The following is a 22,835-nucleotide window of genomic DNA, read 5'->3' on the forward strand; positions in this document are numbered from 1 at the left end:
TAGGTAAAAGTATGCTTCAAAATAAATGGTCTTTGTTGTCAATTAATAAATAAATAAATGTTCTTTAATTGAAGTATTTTTATTTTTTTACAATTGATGTTAGAAAGTATTTGAGGAAATTATTGACGTAAGTTTGGGATATGAATTAAAATTTTATATGAAATACAACATACTAAATATTTAATAAAGACAAGCACTTGCTAATATGGTATCGTATTAAAAAATAATTCAAAATGATATTGAATATAAAACGATCTTTTAACATACACAACTCTAAAATGCACTTGCTTCACAGTGTAGGTTTTAGATTATTTGAAAGAAACAAAAGTTATTTGGAAAAGTGTAATTAATATTTGTGAAAATGCCAAAAGTTAATTATAATGTTTTCTTTTCAAGTTAATTTGAATTTGAATTTTTATTTACAGCTTTTAATCACCAATCATATTTTATCTTGTTTTTTTAAGCTATAGGAAAAAAAACAAAAAATGGTTTTAAAACCCTTATTTTCTAAAGTTTCATATTTTTTGTTGTAGAAAATATATTCTTGTAGCAGTCAATTTTAAAGCTACATCTTGTACAGCTAAATCAAAAAATTCTACATGTTAAATTTTACATATGGAGACTAATAAAGTCAGCTGTTTAAAACTCATATGGAGATTTCTATCTGCGGATCCTCTATGGGTGAGATGGGTGGAACGCTACTTGATACGGAAAGGTTCTCTGTGGCAAACAAATGAGAATAATAGTTTGGGTTCCTGGATTTGGAAAAAAATTCTAAAATACAGAAATCTAGCTTATGGTTTTACCAAGGTTGAAATCAAAAGTGGATCAAAGACGTCTTTCTGGTACGATGCATTGCATGGTCGCAGCTTGGAAGAATAATTGATATCACTAGCACTCGGGGTTGTATAGACCTGGGTATACCTATAACTGCTACTGTTGAGTTTGATGTTCAAAGGTATCGAAGTCGCAGGCATAGAGTTGTTAATATGATTGATATTGAGAATGAGATTCTGAAACTGAGATTGCTGGGTCTGAATTCAGACATTGATACCAGGCTTTGGAAGGGAGTTGACGACTTCTTTAAGCCAAAATTCAACACTCAACAAACATGGCAGCTGACAAGAATGCAGTCGCCACGAGTTAATTGGTACAATGCTGTCTGGTTCCGAGGAGCCACTCCTAGATACTCTGTTCGCACATGGATAGCTGTCCATGACCGCTTGGACCCAGGCGTAAGAGTCCAAAGATGGAGCCCGCAGTCGGATGCTCACTGCTCGGGCCATTTGGAAACACGAGAACATCTGTTAATTGAGCATCTATACTATACTAAAAGTTAAATAAGCTTAATAGGGAGAGTGTCCACGTATGCAAAAATATTCAGACCAATCACACTATTGTATTGTGCCATGTCAGCGTTCTTCAGTCTAACCAACAGACGATATTGTTTTTCTTTTTGATGACCTTTCCGATTTCTCATTCTTAACAGTTTATCTATTTTTTTTCATTAACTTCGCCCATGAATCCTCTTCGACTCCTCTTTCTCTGCTCTCTCTATATCTAGCGATGAAAAAACCCTATCAATCTCCGCCGGAAATTAAGATCCACTGATTAATCAAAAAAAAAAAAAATTAAGATCCACTGAATGCGGCTTGCTTTAGTCGATCTCAGCAAAGTACGAGAATGTCGAGAAAACTCCTTCTGGATCAGTCTTCGGAAATCGTTTCTCAGCAGGTATGGTTAATCCCTCAAAGAAGTTGGCCCTAAGAGTGATTTGTAACATAAAGTGTTCATATTTTGTTTCGTGTCGGATGCATGGTGATGTTAATTTTATTTGGCTGTGTGTGGTGATGCTGATTTTGAGTTTGGCATGAACCAACACGTATGCCTTTCATATATTCATCTCTGCACTTCATCAGATTCCTTCTTTTTTTTTATTAATTCCAGCAACTTAGCTTCTACTACTTCCCTAATGATTTCATTGTCCATTCAAAATATTTTTTCCTTTCAGCTATGTGATGGATGTGGCATGTTATTTAGAGAATTGTCCAGATTTGTATTGGAAAGATGCATCTGCAGCCACAAGGGTCTGACAGATTCCATTTACCCACATGGAAACCAGAGCTACGTACATAGAGGTCTCTAAAACTAAATTAATTATTTCATTGACTCAAGTTTTTCAACTTTTCTCTGATTATATATAGTGTTATCCAGTCTCTTTTTTGCCATCTTTCATCACTCTCTCTCTCTCTCTGTTTTCGCAGCTTGCTCAACAAAAGGGAAAATGCAGTTGTAAATACATTTCTGGTGGTATATTCAAGGTACTTATTCATCTTGACTAAGACTAAATCTTCTCAGTGAGTTGCTCTGTTTTTATAGATTTGAGAAGTTCTGATTTTTTTTTTTCAATCTTTGTTCTTTGGCTGAATCTATTGTTCAGACGTTGTGTGTGAAATGCGCTTCTTTCTCTGTTTGTAGTTTATTTTCATGTTTTTTTGGGTTTATGTATATATATACAAACATGTATGAGTCAGACATTACAAATTCTTGATGTTTCACTTCAAGTCAGAATCTCACTATTGTATTGTGGGATATGTTGAATATGACATGGAGGCTGATCTAGACTCCTGGTTAAGAGATCTGTCAGTTTCAACAACAAAACTCTAGAGCCCACGATCTTAGGATTTTGTGGTAAAATGGTTGTTGAGAAATCCATTCCCTTCAAATGGATGCAACCGGAGAGAATGATCTCGCTCTGAGTTACACATTGTTGGGATTTTTAGATAAATTTCAGTTCTTGATCTGAGGAACCCCAAACGAAGCTGCTCTTAAGTTACATAAATTTTACAAAAGATTTGGTACCAGGTGAAAGCTCGCAGGCTGTGCAGTGCTCGTGGAGCAAAGGTGTTACCTGTTAGTGTTTTGATCTCAAAACTTCTGGTGTTATTGTGTTGTCGTGATCTTATGTTGTATGATAAATCCCCTTTGTTTCAATCACAGGCAGAAACTCTTAGACTTTGGTGAGGTAAAGATAAGTTATATATCATTCTTTGATATCAAGAAACATGAAACCGTGAATTCCAGGTGGGATCTCGAGCTTGGACAAGAGCAGATGAGGTTGGTAAAGGTTTGTGACCTTTGACATCGGTATGGACATAACCTTCATTTTTACTATAAGTTGCTCCACTTCCAGAGTAGAGACCTTCTACTGGTAATTACTTCTCACAGGCTCCTTTTCCCCCATTTATGTCAAAAGGTTTGTGCCAATCAAAAATAAACTTAGATGTGTTTGATTGAAATGTTACAGGTTTGATATTGGCAAGGAGTAAGAAGTAAAACTTGTGAAGAAGTGTCTCGGTTGAAACTTCAACATTAATTAAGTACCTTGGTCTGGTTAGTATCTATTTCTTTTTGTTGACATGATTATGCTTTGTGTATATGGAAAGGCAAGCTTCTGAGGTTTTTCTGAAAGACGGGAAATTCTTTTACAAGAACAGTGGAGATATGCTTCAAACTTCTTCTATGAAAGATAGTGATCCACAAAAATTTTGGTGCTCAGCACATCAAAAGTATTATATGTTCAGAAGAAGGGGAAGTTTTAACAGTTAAGCTTCTTAGCTGGAGGAGCTAATGTTGCTGCATGAAGAATTGTTGTTTAAAATGGTGTTCTTACGGCTGTTTGGCCATTGTCCATGCTTGGTAGCAATTTTTAATTTTAGTATAGTAGATCATATAAAAATATAGATTGAAATTAACTGTGTTGTGAGTATTGTTTTATAGCTAATAAGAAAACTGTGAAAATTTAATTTCAAAAAGCTTCAGAAATAAATGAGTATTACAGAAGTTTTTAAAGTAATATATAAGAAAAGTTCACAATATCTTATGCAAAATATTTTGTTGAGAATATTTTTTAAGAAGTCACGAAAAGATTAATTTGAAATTTATTAAAATACAAATTAACAATAAAACTATGTATTTATAATATATAATATAAAATCTGGTGTGTGGCATCGAGAAAAAAATCATAATCAGATAAATAAGTATTTAGATTAAACACAAATAAGTGTTTGAGAACTTTAAACTAATTTTCAATCACTTAAATTCAACAAAAACTATTTTTTAAAAAAATTAACCATTATCTAAATATCCCAATATAAATATTTTTGTCTGAAGGGGTTAATTACTCAAAACTCAACTCTAAACCCTAAACCGTTAATCATAAACTTTTTTTTTTTTGAAAATACAAACGCTAAACCCAAAACCATCAATCCTAAATTCTTTTTTCTTTAAATATGAACCATAAATCCTGAAACATCAACTTGAAACCCTATACCCCGAAACATCAACTCTAGACCCTAAACCTTAAACTTCAAATCTAAACCCTAAACCATCAACACTAAACCTTAAACTATCAACACTTTACCCTAAAAAGTAAACTCTAAACCCTAAAAAATTAACCCTAAACCCTAAAAAATTAGAGTTGATGATTTAGGGTTTAGATCTGAAGGTTTAGAGTTTAGGATTTAGAGTTGACGTTTCGGGATTTAGGTTTTAGAGTTGATGTTTCATGGTTTAGGGTTTAGAGTTGATGATTTAGGGTTTAAAGTTGATGTTTTAAGTTTAGATTTTGAGTTTAGGGTTTACTTTTAGGGTTTAGAGTTGATGTTTTAGGGTTTAAATTTGAAGGTTTAGGATTTAGGGTTTATAGTTGATGTTTCGGGGTTTAGAGTTTAGAGTTGATGTTTCATGGTTTAAGGTTTAGAGTTGATGATTTAGGGTTCAGAGTTGATGTTTTAAGTTTAGATTAGTTAATCATATATTTTTTTTGTCAAAGTTAATCAAAAGGTTATAAATGTCTTTTATCTTTTATTAAATATGAGGGTAAAATTGGTTAATGTAAACATGAAAAGTAGTACTTTGAAAATTGTATTTTTGACAATTTCCCAAGATTTTAGCTGAAACTTAAAAATATTGACTATTCATCACTTTTTGTTAATTTTAATAATAAATAAACAACAAAGAGTGAGAGGTTGTTCTGTGGATTTTGTTTTTGGTTTTACTTTAGAAAATAATCTGTGAATTGTTTTTTTTGGCTTTAATTGTTTTGTTATATATTTATTTTCAAAGCACTGAATTAAATCTTTAGAAAAGTTGATTTTGAAAACTAATATATTATTTTAAAAAAAAATTATACTGTATCTTTAATTTTAAAAGCTAAATTATGATTGTTTAAAAAAAAAAACAAATTTATAGAAAAAGTGAATGTCTAAAACATTTACCACCATTACCAATCAATCTCTGAGTTTATTCATTTCAAATTCGTTGGACAACATAATAAATTAATTTGCGTATTATTACTTATATTTTTGGTAGTCAATTTTGAAATAATATATATACATGCTTTTATAAAAAATAAATAAGCTAAAATTAATTAATAATTATAAGAAGAAATTTACCCGGGCGTAGCCCGGGCAAAGACCCTAGTAATAATAGGTAAAAAAGTACGCTTCAAAATAAATGTTCTTTAATTGAAGTATTTTTTTTTTACAATTGATATTAGAAAGTATTTGAGGAAATTTATGAACAAATCGACCAACGCCCAAAATAACAAACTAACCCATATTGACTCATTGGCCCAAACTTCCTGTGGCCCTTTTTATATATTACAAATCAACAACGAGTCCAACAAAACCTTATAAACAAGTGAAGTTTGAAAAGAACAAAACAAAATCGTTCCAATATATATATTTTTTAAACTTGAAACGTTTATCTCAGATAAATCGAAAAAGTTCGATCCCACCCAATCATAAATTTCTTATCTAAAAATGGAATTGAGCGTTAGCTTTTAACACTCATATCCGAAATTTTTGAAATAGATTCCAAACATGATCGACATACAACATCCCGGCCCGAATACAAGCGTCTCGCGAAATGCGAATAATATAGAATTGTGGCATGATCATGATCATACAAGTTAGTCAAAAGCTCTGAATATGTTACATATTAGATTATCTCTTGTGATCTGAATATGATACATATTAAATTATCTCTTGTGATCTAACTTGTCTACAGGTTTTTATTCGCAAAACATTAATAAGACATATTAAGTGTAAATTTAAACATATGTAATGAATTATATATGAGAAGTATTTTAAAGATAATGAATGGAGTAAGCATGGCGTCATGATGATCAAAGCCCTAAAAGAGCACCCACCGCCCGGGTTAATGTTCACAAATCGTAACCAAACTTTTTTCTATAAAAAATGTATATTCACTTTAGAAAACCTTAAATATTAAGAAAGTGAAAACACACTCATATACGTGTATACAATAAGATATGTAAAAGGGTGGCATAAGAAGGCTACAAATGGCCACAAACGTGAAAAAGTGAAACTTGAAGGGACCAGAAACAACCCATGCGTGTGACCACAAACTGATGTTTACTTATTCAGTTATTATTCCTTATGCTTTTATGTGATACATATATCTATAATTAATACTACCTATATTATACATAAACACACATGTGCAAGCACTGGCACTTCCACATACAAGCAAACTAATTTACATTATATTTGTATTTGCTTCCATAAGACATACCTCATCCCACGTCATCGTTTCATATTTTCAATATTGCATATTTGTTATACTGTTGACAATATGTAAAATTTTTTTTTTCGAAACATACATTTCTTCGAATCTTAGAGCAGAACAAGTGTGTGCTTTTATTCTTTGACTGATGAATGGATCCGTATCTTTTTTGAAAAACTTACTGAAGTTATTGTGACTTAATTAGTTACCCGCCGATTCACTAATATTATCACTAGTTGTTTCAACATTACATAGTATACTGTAATCAATACTATTAGGTAGTGAATACGAAGTTACTCGTGTATATATTATAAGGCACTGCAGTGATACTCATATAAATCAGCATATTTTGATTTGATTGTTTTAAGTTTATTCCAAGAGAAATAGAGAATCCGCATTAAGATGTTTTGTAGTAACCATTGGTTTGCTATGTAGATCATAGGAAAGATGTAGATCATAGGATAGATGTGTTATTCGAAGGTATTCAGTCCAAAATCTGGTAAGCTTCTTCTCGCATAACATGCATGTTCTAAAGTGATTGAGATTACATGTTGGTTTGTTGATTTAAACATGGTAATTAATGGATGTCAGCTAATGAAATGTGTAATCATAGTTATGTTCGTATTAATTATTCACCTAATTATAGAACCCGGCATAGTGGGGCTGGGGCATGTTATAAATTCACAGTTCATGATGTTTTATGCCACATTACTGAGATTATATTTTCTCATACGCCAAGAATATATGGAAGTCCAGGCATGTATGTAAAATAAATTTGGTGTATGAAAAGCTTTGAAATATGATATAAATAAGAGATTGATGCCCGAAAAACACAAGCAACAACATTTAGTGGACAATGCATAAATTACATAAAACTTGCCAAGACACTCTTAGGGAGATTGTTAGGCTACTTTTTCCTATTGTACAAAATTGAGCAACTAGATAAAACAACAATACATGAAACACCTAAAAATCAAATGGCACTTTTATGATGAATCATGGTCTAACACACACCCGCTTTAAGACCCTTATGTATGTATTTACGCATACACATGTAATGATTTGGTCGTGAAGACATTTGTATAAATAGGTATGTTGAGTGTAGTCACAAATTCACATGGACAACTCCTGGTTATATGCATATAGTCTGTCAAACAAGATATTGAATATGTTTACTCGGAGTACTTCAACTAACAAAAAATGAAATTTAAAGGTTTGTGTTATAATTTATAAGTCTTATCGTTGTGTCATTATTCAACCTTTTATATTTCATGTTATATGATATAGAAAGATAGTAACTCAGCTTGTTATCGGAGGGGTAAGAGCATCTGCGAAAGACACTATAAAATTTTAAATATGAAGTTTTTTACTCTTTAAAAATTAACTTTAAAACTTCAAATTTGAATTTCTAAACACTGCGTTTCACTTTTCAAAATTTTAAATTTGAAGCTTCATATTTTATTTACATTTGGGCCCATACAATTACACATTATTCTTAAATATTTTTTTTATCATTTTAATTCTTGTGTATATCTCATAAATATTAATTTTTTTTTATAAATTTAATTTTAAACATAAAATTAAAGAAACACTTTAAAATAAGATTTAGAATATTTTAAAACTAGATTTAGACGATAACAATATTACAAAAAAAACTTAATAAAAAAAAATAAAAGTACAAGAATACATATTTATTACACAAATTTAAATACTACTACAACATAATAGTTAGGTAAATGTGATATGGAACCTCCAAAATCATCGATAGAAGCTAAGTCACTTTACCTCTATTATATTTTTTCTTTTACTTCTTTAAAGCTAAATTTGTGTTCACTTTGCATTCGTAAGTCAATCATCTTGTAACTTTTTCTTTTGTTTGTTGCATTTTCTTTTAAATATCAAGGGTAGTTCTCTCAAATAATTTTTTTAAAAAAAATTATCACAAAAAGAACACTCAAAAAGAAAAATGACCAAAAAAGTTTCATTAAAATGCGTAAGACTCTTCTACCCTTCACTTTATGGATATATAAATAATAATAAAAATATTTTCTTATAATTTAAAATTATATGTTTTCAAATTCAAAATTTTCAAATTTTATTTTTGAAATTCGAAAATATTTTTTGAAACTATTTATATATTTTTAACATTTCTTTTTCTTTTTTTTTTAAATTAAACCTATCCCCCAAACCTCTGACCCTAAATTCAATGTCTAGAATTGTTTAATCCTAGGGTATAAGGGTATATTTATCGTTCCGTGAAATCTATTTTGATTATTTTATTCTTTGGAGACTCTTTTTTGTGAAAATAAACTAAAAAAACCGTCCTACGGAATTCATCAAAAATCTATAATTTGTTCTTTTAATGATAGTATCACGGAAATACTTTTATAGAATAAATTAATTTATTTATTTATAGTTTAATATTTAATTATGTATTTTATTTAAAATTTTAATTTAGTGTAATATTTTATTAATTAATATTGTTATAATATTTTTATATATGTGCTAGTTATTTATATAAAAAATATGAATTTAAATTAATTATGACAGATATAAAGACCATTGTATAAATTATAAATAATTTTAAAGTTAATTTAAATTTTTAATTTCGAAGAAGAACACTTTTAATATTTAAATATAAAATTTTATAAACTTTAAAATAATGTGTTTTATTGGAGATGTTCTTAAACCTCAATACATTTTCGAGTCGAGTTTCATTGGTCACTACAGTTTATACTTTATAATAGCGCTTCACATATCTATATATATAAAAATATGTTCGCCTCTCTCCTATGCTGCCACCTAGGATGCCACGTCAGAAAATCATGCGTTCTGGAGCTGACACGTGTTCAGATAAGTAAAACTCTGTGTTTCATTTAATCGAGTTATGTTTCGTTTGTTCACATGTTAATGGGCTTCTAAACATTTAATTGGCCCAACGGAGAGAGGTTGTCTTCCCCGATGGCGTGACCAAAAATTAAGGCTCGTGTCCTCTTCGATCTACACCAGCTATGGAGGAGATATAATGAATTGACTGAATCAAATCGACGGGTGTTCAAAAAAAAAAGTGAATCAAATCGACGTGAAAAACCTCTGTGCCAAGCTTTAATTGTGTCTTTTCGTCTTCTGTTGTAATCTTCTAAAGCGTTACGTAACAACCTTCATAAATGCTTCCATGATTTCTCATTCATTGTATCTCGCTTTATCTTTTTTTCCTAGCAATGAATATCCACCTATAAAAAGGTAAAGCTTCATCTCTTGAAAATCATCCTCACAAATCCAATAGCATTCGATATTTTCTCATTATAATAGTTAACTCCTTTGTTCAACTTGTTGATCTGAATTATGGGTTGTTCTTCCACCTTAGAGGTGAGGTTGCTCAGTTTCTAGGAAATTGACATGCTTTTTATTGATTCTAAGATATTTTGTTTTTAAAACATATCTTAGTATTGAAATAATTTGTCTTTACGAAGAAGGTTGTATAATCTCAAAAAAAAATTGAAAAATTGTATCCTAATGAGGGACTCTTTGATAACAACAAAGTGTCTTTACAAAGTCAAAAATAGAAGGACATACATATCCCTCACTTATGTCATCGATATGGTAAATGTGCTGAAGGAACCATGACAGAGGAAGATGTTGTCTTGAGAGAAAGTTCAAACAAAAAATATGGCATGAAAAATAAAAGTTTCTTGTTTCCTAAATCCGAGGAACATGTCCTCATGAACCAAGTGGTCATCAGAAGAGTTAAAAGTTTTTTTTCTGGTTTCTTAATCTACGATGTGTTATTTGTTTTGGTTTTTGGAACTGTAGAATGCTATATCTTATGTGGAAGGGGAAAAATAAATACTATGAAACTAAATTAACTATAAATGTGTGGGAGCCAAAAATACAGCAGCAGTACGAATTCACCTTCTCGTAGATATGACTTCTCAGTGACTTATTCAGAAAGTATCTTAACAGCATAGAAGCTGGTTGGCAGGTACACTCAATTAACTTCTAGGGAGCGTGAATTTGATTTTCATTATCTTTTCTGTATAATGATTTGTGTGTTTTATTACAGATTAACCGGATTTATATGGTGACAAACTGACAACAATACAAAGGCTATTTACTTACTGGACTGTAGGTTCTTTAGAAAAAAAAATTATTTTAATGTTTTTAAAAATTTGAAGCTTCTTAAAATAAATATAGTATTATTTGTATAAACTTTATATTTTTACTATGTCAAATTGAAATAGAAATAATAAGAATATTTCTATTATTACATTTTCTTAATTATTTTTGTTAATATTGTATTATTTAACGATAGAGAATAATGAAAGTTGTTGTCATTTTAATTCAAATCAAAAATATTTATTAACAATAACAATATGATCTCATTATTATTTTCATTATTTTTTGTTTATAATATTATTTTCAATACATAATAATTTTAAATGTTTCATAAGTTAATATAAATTCATGTAAAATAATTTTTATAATAACTTCCCGCCCGTAGGGCGGACCGATCCTAGTTTTACACAGAGTAAGGTCTAATGATCCCAAATTTATTAAATATCAAAAAGGAAATCTACAAGTATATATTTATATATTTATGCATATACGTTTTAATTTCCATGCAAACGAAAATTATTTAGAGTTCATTTCACTTCATGATTTCCCCCCAACAATTTTACTATGAAGGTTTCATTTAATTTTGTATAACTAAAAAATTAGACAAGTTTAAGCACACTAATCAAAGCCAAAGTAACTAACTGTTTTGTTTTTAAATGAGCCATGCTTGTGAAGAAGTAATGATTTTTACTTTTCACTTTCTGAACATAAACACTAACTTTATTTAAAGGTAATGATTATAGTTTTCTCCCAACAATGGTTTCTTATCATATAACTCTTCACCCTAAAATTATGACATATTATGGACCAACAGTTTAAGCACATACACGTCGAAGGGCATGGTCTCGTGACAATATTATTTTAATAGATACAAAAAAGTATTTTTGTTATATAGTATTGGATACCGTAATAATTATCAGGTTGTGTCCATAGTCAGTAGGAACTAGCATATTAGTTCTGCTTTTTTTTTTTAACTGGCTTTCATATTATTGCTGCTTTTGTATGATGCTTATCACTTTTTCAGTGTATAAGAATATTGCTGTTTTCATTTGTATATTCCGTTACATACTTGATCCTGATGCATTGTTCATCCTTTTCGCCAATATCTACTTTAAACTTTAGTTATGCCTCCTATTTAATTGGCTGAACATGTTCATTGCACTACAAAAAAACAGCGACATACTGAGGGAAAAAATTGTCAGTATGTCGTCAGAATGACATTATTCCGACGACATACCGACGAAACAAGTCCTCGGAAATAACTCTTCGGAAATTCATTTTTCCTCGAAAATCTCTCTGAATTTTCCGACGGAATTCCGAGGAAACAAATTTCCGAGGAAATTCCGAGGACCACCAGTTCGTCGGAAAGCTCCTCGGAGCTTTCCTCGGAATATACCGAGGGAGAACTTCCTCGGGATATTTCGATGGACTTTCCGATGGTCCAATCCTCGAAAGTTCCGACGAAATGTTCCTCGAAATTTTCATCGAAAGTTCCGACGAAATGTTCCTCAGAATGTTCCTCGAAATTTTCATCGGAAAATTCTGAGGAACGGGTCCCTCGGAAAATTCCGAGGAACGGGGTACCTCGGAATATTCCGAGGAACATGTCCCTCGGAATATTCCGAGGAACATGTCCCTCGGTATATTCCGAGGAACATGTCCCTCGGTATATTCCGAGGGTTCATTTCCTCAGAATTAAAAAAAAAATTAATTTTTTTTAAAAAATAAAATTTTTAAAATTTAAATTCGAAAATATAAAATTAAAATTAAAATTGAAATCATATTAGTTAATATTCAAAGTTGTACAAATAAAAATAAAACATTTCGAGTTTTTGGAAAAAAAAAAACTACGGGTCTGGCACGTCCGGGAACACCTCGTTCGGGTACATCCTTTGCATCATCTCCATCATTTGCTGGTTCAGCCTCCTCTGTGCCTCATAGCCTGCCTGTTGAGCCGCCATCTGGGTCTCCAACAAAGATATGCGATCATCCTTGTCCTTCAACTGAGCCGTAAGTACTTCTGGATCAACAAAGGGCGGTGGATCTGCCTTATTGATTTCCCACTTCTTCTTCCACTCGTGGATCTGCTTCTCATAGTTGTCCATAACTTTATGGACGAAGTGGTGATAGATAAAGAACGTCTCATCGGAATTCCAGTTGAATTCTTGCTGAAAAAAAAACACAATTAGTAGAAAATTTATATTAAAGATTAAAAATATAAGTAAAAAATTAGAATACTTACCGCAAAACTGACGAAACCACAGATGCTGCTTGTCGGTAGGGAAGTCAGTGAAAGTCGGATGTCCCTTGTCGAGGGCCGAGTACATCATACGGTTGATCCATGCGCTGATTCCGTTCTCGGATCGGTTGAACCTAATAAAAAGAATAAACGCTTAATAATGAATCAAATTTTAATGAAAAAAAAATGTTTAATTACCATGTTTGACCCCGTCCATGTGGATACGGAGTGAGATAGGGAAGAAGCTCACGACCGGGCTGTCGAACCAACTCCGCAACACTCATCACGCCCGGAGGAGCAGAAGCGGGTGCAGCAGCGGGAGCGAGAGGAGCAGGAGCGGGTGCAGCAGCGGGAGCGAGAGGAGCAGGAGCGGGTGCAGCAGAGGGAGATGTATGGTAGGAGCTGTGGGGCGAAGGGAAATCCTGAAAATGGCTGGAATCCCGAGACTGGCTTCCCGTACCACCACGACGATGTCGAGGCCGGATCTGATCATCATGCGACCTGTAAATTAAAAAAAAAATATTTAATAAATATAAAAATATATAAATTAATTTTTTTTTTTAAAAAATAGTCCCAAATAATAGTTTTTAATTACAAAAAAAGTTTTATAGATATTAAAAATGTTTAATAAATATATAAAAATAGTTCTAATAAACAAAAAATAGTTTTAATAAATAAAAAATAGTTTAATAATTACAAAAAATAGTTTTAATAATATTAAATTTTTTAATAAATATAGAAATTTATATAATATAAATATAATTTTTTTTAAATCCCAAATAATAGTTTTTAATCACAAAAAAAGTTTTATAGACATTAAAAATGTTTAATAAATATATAAAAATAGTTCTAATAAACAGAAAATAGTTTTAATAAATAAAAAATACTTTAATCATTACAAAAAATAGTTTTAATAATATTAAAATGTTTAATAAATATAGAAATTAATATTAAATATATATATATATTTTTTTTTTTTTAATCCCAAATAATAGTTTTTAATCACAAAAAAAGTTTTAGAGATATTAAAAATGTTTTATAAAATCCAAAAAATCAAATTTATATACAAAAAACGTTTTGTAAAATCCAAAAAATCGAATTTATATACCAAAATCGTTTTGTAAAATACAAAAATCGAATTTATACACAAAAATCGAATTTATATACAAAAATCAATTTTATAAATACAAAAAAAAAAAAAAAATTATAAAAAAATTCTAAATCAATTCAACAAAACAAATTATTCAACCAAATCACAATTCTAAACCTATTATACAACTAAATCACAATCCTAACCAATCACCATAATAAAAATCTATCAAATCTACATAAAAACCTAACAAATAGAACCTAAGAGAGTGAGATAGGGTCCTTACATGATTTGTGTAAGAGAATGGGGAGATCACCGGAGATATCGTCGGAGAGAAGGGGGAAATCGCCGTAGAGGAGGGAGAGGAGGCGCAGAGGAAGAAGAGAGAAATGGGGAAGAAGAAGCGGCTCGTGGTTATAAAACCTAGGGTCCGGCGGATAGTATCCGTCGGAATTCCAATTTCAATTTTCGCGAAATATTTGCCCGGTTAAATGAAAATATTCCGAGGAAATTCCGACGGATACTTAAATATCTCTCGGAATTCCGTCGGAATATTCCGAGGAAATACCGAGGAACTAGTGTTTGGGGTTTCAAAACATCAATTTTTTTTGCCGTATTTCATTTTTTATACAATTGTAATGCATACCATTGAGGATTCTTTGTATAGATGATCATAAACCATGAAATAACAAATTTCAAAACGAATTGAAAGTATTCCCTTTACCGTTTATTAAAGTGTATAAGTGTTTCTCTTATGTTGTGGGGATTTCGTTCATACAATCGGAAAAGTGTTTATTATAGGGTAAGGAACAAAGTTTTAACTTCATAATCAGTCTAAGACACTTAATAAGGGTTATATAAGTGTTATTCAAACCGCAAAACGTTGTTTTCGGTTTAAAAACCTTATTTCCTCGGAATTTCCTCGAAATATTCCGAGGGAATTCTGACGAAACCCTTATCTTCCTCGGAATTCCGTCGGAATATTCCGAGGAAATACCGAGGAACTAGTGTTTGGGGTTTCAAAACATCAATTTTTTTTTGCCGTATTTCATTTCTTATACAATTGTAATGCATACCTTTGAGGATTCTTTGTATAGATGATCATAAACCATGAAATAACAAATTTCAAAACGAATTGAAAGTATTCTCTTTACCGTTCATTAAAGTGTATAAGTGTTTCTCTTATGTTGTTGGAGATTTCGTTCATACAATCGGAAAAGTGTTTATTATAGGGTAAGGAACAAATTTTTGACTTCATAATCAGTCTAAGACACTTAATAAGGGTTATATAAGTGTTATTCAAACCGCAAAACGTTGTTTTCGGTTTAAAAACCCTATTTCCTCGGAATTTCCTCGGAATATTCCGAGGGAATTCCGAGGAAACCCTTATAATCTGTTTTAATGCCCATCAATCTTGTAGCAGATGATAAAGCTGAATGACCATCTCTGCAACCTTCGTACAATGGTTGCTTTCCAGCGTCCAACATATCATAAAATCTCATAGCTTGTGCATTGGGTAAATCTTCCCCTCTAAAATGATCATTTACCATCTGCTTAGTACCTACACCATAATCTACATCCGTTCTAATTGGTTCTTCTAATCTAACCGCTGGCTGAGGTTCGCTAGTACTACCATGTTCATAATCAGTTTCCCCATGATGATACCAAATTTTGTAACTTCGTGTAAACCCACTCAAATATAGATGAGTCCAAACATCCCACTCTTTAATAACCTTTCTATTTTTACAATTAGAGCAAGGACATCTTAACATACCTGTATTTGCTTCCGGTTGTCGGTGAACTAACCCCATGAATTCGGTTATACCTCGTTGGTATTCTTCCGTAAGCAATCTCGTGTTCGGATCCAAATGAGGTCGATCGATCCAAGAACGAAAATAATTTGAAGAATACATGTTTTTTATGAATCAAATTCGTTGTAAAGAGAGTAAGAGGGAGGATGAAGATATGGAGTGAATGAAGAGGAAGATGGGTGCTTGTATTTATAGTTGAAATCCTACCGACAGTCCGAGGAAATTCCGACGGAATTCCGACGCCAACGGCTAGTTCGTCGGAATTTCCTCGGAATTTTTAAAATCCTCCAACGGCTCTCTAACGGCTATAATATATCCTCGGAATTCATCGGTTTTTTCCGAGAAATACGTTTTTCCTCTGTATTCCATAAAAATATTCCGACGGATTAATATTTCCTCGGAATTCTGTCGGTATATTCCGAGGAAATTCCAAGGAAACCAAATTTTGTGTTTCCTCGGAATTTCCTCGGAAATTCCTCGGGATATTCCGAGGATTTTATTTTCCGTCGGAATATCCGTCAGAATACCGCTGTTTTCTTGTAGGGTTGGTGTGTTTAAAAGAGCATTCCGTCTTGTATTTTACTAAATAAACCAAAGCGATCATCTCTTCTTCTTTTTTCTAATTTCATCATCCATTTCAACCTTTTCAGTCTGTGATCCGCCTCTACATCATTCGGGGCACATCATATAAATATGTTGGATAGTTAACAAATAACGGAGTAAAAAATGAAAATCATTTCTGTAAAAAATTAATAAATATGCTTTAAACATATACAGTTCACGTATCTATATTTAGAAATTTGTTTATATATAATATACATTGCTATATACATATGTTAATAAATAGGACGATTCTGTCAAATAGTCAATTTTCAAGTTTTTGTCATAAAAAAATCTAAAAGAAAGAGACCACAAAAAAAATGACCAAGAGATATTTCATTAAACAAACGAAAAACTATTTTACCTTTTGATTTATAGATATATTAATAAAATAATATATAAAAATAATAATAATAATAATTTTTTATAGTTTCAGATTACTTATTTTCAAATTCAATTTTTTATAATTTATATTTCGAAATTTTGTTTTTCAATTATTATATTTTTGAAATTCAAAAATACCTTTTTGAAGTTATTTAAAATTTTAGTTTTAATTTTTTAATTCTAAACCTTACGTCTAGATTATTAATCATAAATGTATATATGTATATTTATCTTTTAATGAAAGTTCTTTTGTTCATTTTCTTCTTTGGAAGCTCTTTTTGTAAAATAAACGAAAAGAATATCTTAATCTTAGAGAATTTCTCTAATAAATATTTGAGTTCTAATTAGTTATAATTGAACAAACTAAATGAAATAATTATTAATAGAAAAATAAGATATATATATATAAAATACTATATAAGCTAAGCCTAAGGACTGAAATATTTGAGACTAGCAAATCAGTAATCCTGTAAACTTGTTTATTAAGAAGATTGAGGTGAAATAATAATTATACAAATTTTAGAAAAAAAAATTATGAGATTGTAAAATAAATTGTTAAGATGTCTTTTCATGAGGACCTAAGTAAAAAAGTTTTTGAGAACAGAATAATAGCGAGGTTTGTTTCAAGTTTCAACGAGAGAAGAAAAACAGAAAAGAATCATGTATATATATCAATCAAGTACTGATGAAACAGAAGTATTATTGGAAAAAAACAAGAAGAGGAGTAAATTCAAAGACAAAATGATTTGAATTTCTCGGAGAAGGTAAAAGAAGAAGACAGCGTGGAGAAAGAGCCTAGAATGTTGAACGTCGTGTGGGCTTCACTCTGTACCACTACCACCCCAAAACCCTAGCTTCATACCCTATCCTAGGAGTGGGCACTTTATACGATATCTGAAGAACCCGATCCGAAAAACCCAAACCGAAATCCGAACCAAAGTAGGAGAATACCTGAACGGGTATTAAGTTAGGAGAGATTGGATATCCGAACCCGAACGGATAATATCCGAACCCGAATGGATATCCGAAAATAACCGAACATATGTATAATCAACCTTATATTTCTAGTTTATATCTCTCATTTTATATAAAATATTTATATTGATACTACACATATTTTAAGTTCATGTGATATACAATATTTTAAGTTGATATGATACTCACTTAAAATGCATGTCATATTTTAAGTTCATATGATATTCATTTAAAATGCATGTCAAATTTTTTATTTCAAGAATTAACAAAAAGTTACATCCAAAATTTAAAAACAATAACCAAATTAATGTTTTTTTAGTTTCAAAATGTTATGTCCGAATCTATTAGCCATTCAATCTATTAAAAATTCAAAATTAGTTAAATGAAAGTTATATTTTTAAATACACGAAATTTGCGAAATGAAAGTTTAATTTTGTTTTTTCAAAATCTAAATATCCGAACCCGATCCGAAATAACCGAACCTGAACTAAAAATATCCGAACCCGAACCGAAGTACAGAAATACCCGAACGAGTTCTACACCTCTATACCAAAATACCCGAAAATCTGAAATACCCGACCGAACCCGAACGGATACTCGAACGCCCACCTCTACCCTATCCTATCTTTCTTATTCCTATTATGTATTTCCTTTCATCGATTTTTAATGTATTCACAATATCTATTATTATTATTATTATTTAACACAAGACAATATCTATTACTATATATTTTTTCTTATATATATATAAAATATCATTTTCAAAATAAAACTATGCAAATTCTCTTTCTGCATAATAAACTTCATGAATGGTAAACTTTTCACAAGAACTTTTTATTTTTGTTTTCACAAGAAGTTCATTTAGAGTATCATGTCACTTTTTTTGTTAAACATAAAATATATAAAGGCCACTTAATTTAAAAATTAGAAAATAAGTGTGTATATCTCATATTATTTATAACATACTTATACAGGTCCAAAATAAGTTGATGGAAGCAATCAAGATATATTCAGATCACAATACAAGATATCCGTTCAGATCAAATAAAAAGGAGAATCTCTTTGGTCCACTTAAGACAAATCTACAACTTAGAAAATCTTAGATTGATTAGATTGAAGAAGGAATGTTGTCCAAAGAAAAAGATTAAAGAAGGAAGAAAAATAAGAAAGTGGGTTTGGCTATAATAAACGAGTGGGATTTTAATGATTAAAAGTAAATGTTTTTTTGGTCTCTGGTCGGTAGACAATCCGTGTGTACTGTGGTCAGTGTTTGTTTTTCTTATTTCTTAGTTTGGGTTTTGATTTATTATGTTTTCCACTGAAAAACAAAACATTAAGCAGCCACATGTAATTCTTTTAACGCGTTCGTTTCAGAACCAGATGAAACAATAATAATCATGTCCTCTTCTTCCTTCTTCCCCTTTAAGTGCATAGCAAATTATATTCATTATATAAATCCACTTTAATCTTACATTCTTTGTAATTTCATTGGTATATCTTGATATCTATAAAACTTTATTTTCGCGATTTTCAGACATCGTCAACGTTTATATTCGATTAGCATCTGAGATAATTTTCCTTTGTAAAAGTTAAGAAAACATTCTTCTAGTCGTCCATGCTTAAAATAAGTTCACGTGATTGTGTCTAGTTGACCACTATAATTTCTAACTGCTAGAAAAGTTTTCAAAAATGAAACAAAAATATCAACAATATTATTTTCTATAATCACATGAAGGTTCTGAGACCACTTTTTACCAAAACTCATGCTATTTATCATAGTATTTTTGACCGCATCATAATAAACAAACACAATGTATGTGTACGGGATAAATATATCCCGTCAACTGTTAAAGAATTTGATATTAGCTAGTAGAATGGTAGTGACATGGTATTCCTCGTATAAACAGACAATCCTTTTACCCTAAACATGATTATATTTGGATCAGCCAAAATGCTTCTGTTAACAAGTAGGGAAGTAGACGCACATGTTAACATTTAAACAATATACTTAAAAACATAAATAACTATTAATTGTTCATAGGAAGCCAAATCCACCAGGGAAATCCACAAGACGATGACAGCTCCCCATTCAGATGTCGTAAAAGAAAAGCAAAGAAGATGGGCAGTACTTGCAGATTTTTTTGGTTTGATATATATTCATTATAAATATACCAGGAAAAAAGGAAAATACCGTGGTGCCAAAATTAAAAATATCTAAAAATAAAATACTTGTAGCATTATTAAAAAAAAATTGTAGTTTTAAGAGTATCTTCCAATGTATACCTCTATAATTTCCTGTAAAATAGAAATTTGTATTATAAAAGTAAAAATACTCCAATGTATGTTTTTATAGTAGAGTTTTTCTATTTTAGAGGAAAATATAGAAAGAAATTACTTTTTGCTTCTATATTTAGAAGTGAAAATAACATATCTCTTTATTTTTCCTTATAAATAGAAGAACTGTATTATAGAAACATAAGCATTTTTACTTCTAATATAAAGTTTTTATATTTTAAAGAAAAATGTATAGGTGGGTTGGAGATAGTATAAGAAAAAATATTGGTATAGTACAAAATATGAGAAATGAAAAGTTTTGTTTTCATTAATATTTTGCGATTTCTTTTGTGGCTAGTAAATTTTGTAGAACCACAGCGTCATCGTTCTATCTTGCAATCTATGAAATTAGAGTAATTTTTTAAAAAAAATTATAAAATATCAACAATATTCTCACAGAAAAATTGCATTCAATATGTATTTATCAAAGATAATGGCGGTCTGGTTGTACTACCCGATGAAAATGTTTATATATACTAAAGAAATCTTTAATATTAAGATATTAAGTAACTTTTCTTACAAAAAGACACTATATATATGTGTATTCATTATCAAATGGGATGTTTGTGACCTTTTGTCTTTTCTTCAATTCCCTTTCTCTTTCCTTTCTTTTTGTTATTGGTTCCAAAAAAATGTATGCAATGAAAGAAGAAGACTGTCTCCAAAATTTTCACAACTTACAAGACTATCAAGACCAGTTTCTTCTTCATCACCATCCACAAATCCTGCCTTGGTCATCTCTACCTTCATTTGACCCGACCTATTTCCCATCCAACCCGACCCGTTATCCTGATTCGGTCCCCCACTTCAACAGGAGAGCTTCTTCTTCCTCTTCTTTTGACTATACCGATGGTTTTGTCTCTCCTCCTTCCATGGATCATCATCATCATCCCAACCACCTAAGGGTTTTATCGGAAGCTCTTGGACCCATCATGCGACGTGGCTCATCCTTCGGGTTTGATGATGAGATTATGGGGAAACTGAGTGCACAAGAAGTCATGGATGCTAAGGCGCTGGCTGCTTCAAAGAGTCATAGTGAAGCTGAGAGAAGAAGACGAGAGAGAATCAACACTCATCTAGCTAAGTTGCGAAGTATTTTACCAAATACAACCAAAGTAAGTTTTCGTAATTAATATCTTGTCCCTTTCATTATGGATTTGAAGTTTTGAAATTTAAGTTATGTTTTTTTATTGAAAAAACTAAGGATAATTAGTTGATATTGATCATACTTCAATTTATTCAGTTTTTGGTAGTAGTAAAATTTATTCTTCAAAAACGAAATTACTACTACATAATAAGATATATATACATATGGTGTCCAACTATAAGATCATATATTCATATTTGGAAATTTTGCAAATCTATTCAAAATTCGATGCAAAATAAATGGTCAATGATCTTGCAATTTTATCTCTTTTCAAGTATTATCGTATAGTAATTATAATTTCCATTTTTTAAAGCAATAAATAAATCATAACGATTTTAGGTATGTAATTATTCTTCATATATGTGGTATTTTTTTGTAGCAGCTACCATTATCAAGAACATTAATTAAATATTTATTTCTCGTTTTGCTTTTCTTTAGACGGACAAAGCTTCATTGCTAGCGGAAGTGATCCAACACATGAAGGAGCTAAAACGACAGACATCACTGATCACGGACACGAGTCAAATCCCAACAGAGTGCGATGATCTAACCGTTGACTCTGCTTACAACGACGAAGAAGGAAACTTGATGATAAGAGTTTCCTTTTGTTGCGAAGACAGGACTGAACTCATGCATGACATCATCAATGCCTTAAAGTCTCTTCGTCTTCGAATTCACAAAGCCGAGATCGCAACCGTAGGTGGTCGAGTCAAGAACGTCTTGTTCTTGAGCCGAGAAGACGATGATGAATATCGTAGAAACTTCGATGGTGTTGACGTGGATAATGATGATGAAGAAAAGAGATTCAATCGTGCGAGTTCGATAAAAGAAGCGTTAAAGGCGGTTATAGATAAGTGTGTCAATAATAATGATGATAACAATAACTTGGATAAATCATCTTCAGGGAGTATTAAGAGACAAAGGACTAGCAAGATGGTAAATCGATGTTATAATTAATTCATCCCTCATAAAATGATTAACATCATCAAGTCTTTAATTAGCTATGTGCTAACTAGACTTGCAAAATGGGATAATGTGATAATTAGAATGCTTGGGGGGGTGGGGGGGTGGGGGTGGTTAATCTTTTTACTTTGGTTTGGGTTTCTTCTTCTATGGTTTTAATCTATGAAGGACCCTTTATTTAGGGTTTTTATAGTGATGGGTCTGGTTTATATATGTATTATAATCAAGATATTTTCTCGTCTTGATTAATATATGAAATGTAAAGAGGTTGGGTTTAATTTATATGACTTGGTGTAGTGGAATCAAGAACCTTTTTTAATTACGAGCATCTGCATTATATTTTTCTTGTTTGCATACACTATGTAGAATACCCACACTACTACCAAATGGTAATCTTTTTTTTTTTTCCAAATGGTATTCTTGTTGTCCATTTTATTCTATTATGACTAATATATGAGATTTCCTGTATGTATGTACCTATAATTATCTTCCATCTATAATGAAAGAAATAGTTTTCCTAGATCCATTCTTAAAATTTTAACAGTACTGTCGACCTTAAATTTTAAGTGTGCATGTAAAAATGCA

General features: G+C 30.9%; 1 protein-coding gene and 1 long non-coding RNA gene across 4 annotated transcripts; both read left to right on the forward strand.

Annotated features, from left to right (window-relative positions):
* Positions 1–1,356: 1,356 nt before the first annotated feature.
* On the forward strand, positions 1,357–3,821 carry LOC106431266. Of its 3 annotated transcripts, XR_007319059.1 has the most exons (6): positions 1,357–1,734; positions 2,012–2,138; positions 2,265–2,321; positions 2,614–3,211; positions 3,308–3,393; positions 3,498–3,821. It is a non-coding gene; the product is annotated as an uncharacterized LOC106431266 (long non-coding RNA). The 3 variants fall into 3 exon arrangements; XR_002656124.2 differs by having other exon boundaries at positions 1,358–1,734; positions 3,308–3,821; XR_001286162.3 differs by having other exon boundaries at positions 1,361–1,734; positions 2,866–3,211; positions 3,308–3,821.
* A 16,872-nt stretch (positions 3,822–20,693) lies between these two features.
* LOC106401395 (transcription factor AIG1) lies at positions 20,694–22,552 on the forward strand. Its single transcript, XM_013841907.3, has 2 exons — positions 20,694–21,255; positions 21,726–22,552. The coding sequence occupies exons 1-2, from the start codon at positions 20,701–20,703 to the stop codon at positions 22,242–22,244; spliced, it is 1,074 nt and encodes a 357-aa protein (XP_013697361.2). The 5' UTR covers positions 20,694–20,700; the 3' UTR covers positions 22,245–22,552.
* Positions 22,553–22,835: the final 283 nt, after the last annotated feature.

The sequence above is a fragment of the Brassica napus genome, chromosome C2, assembly GCF_020379485.1.
Source record: "Brassica napus cultivar Da-Ae chromosome C2, Da-Ae, whole genome shotgun sequence".
Classification (NCBI taxonomy): domain Eukaryota; kingdom Viridiplantae; phylum Streptophyta; class Magnoliopsida; order Brassicales; family Brassicaceae; genus Brassica; species Brassica napus.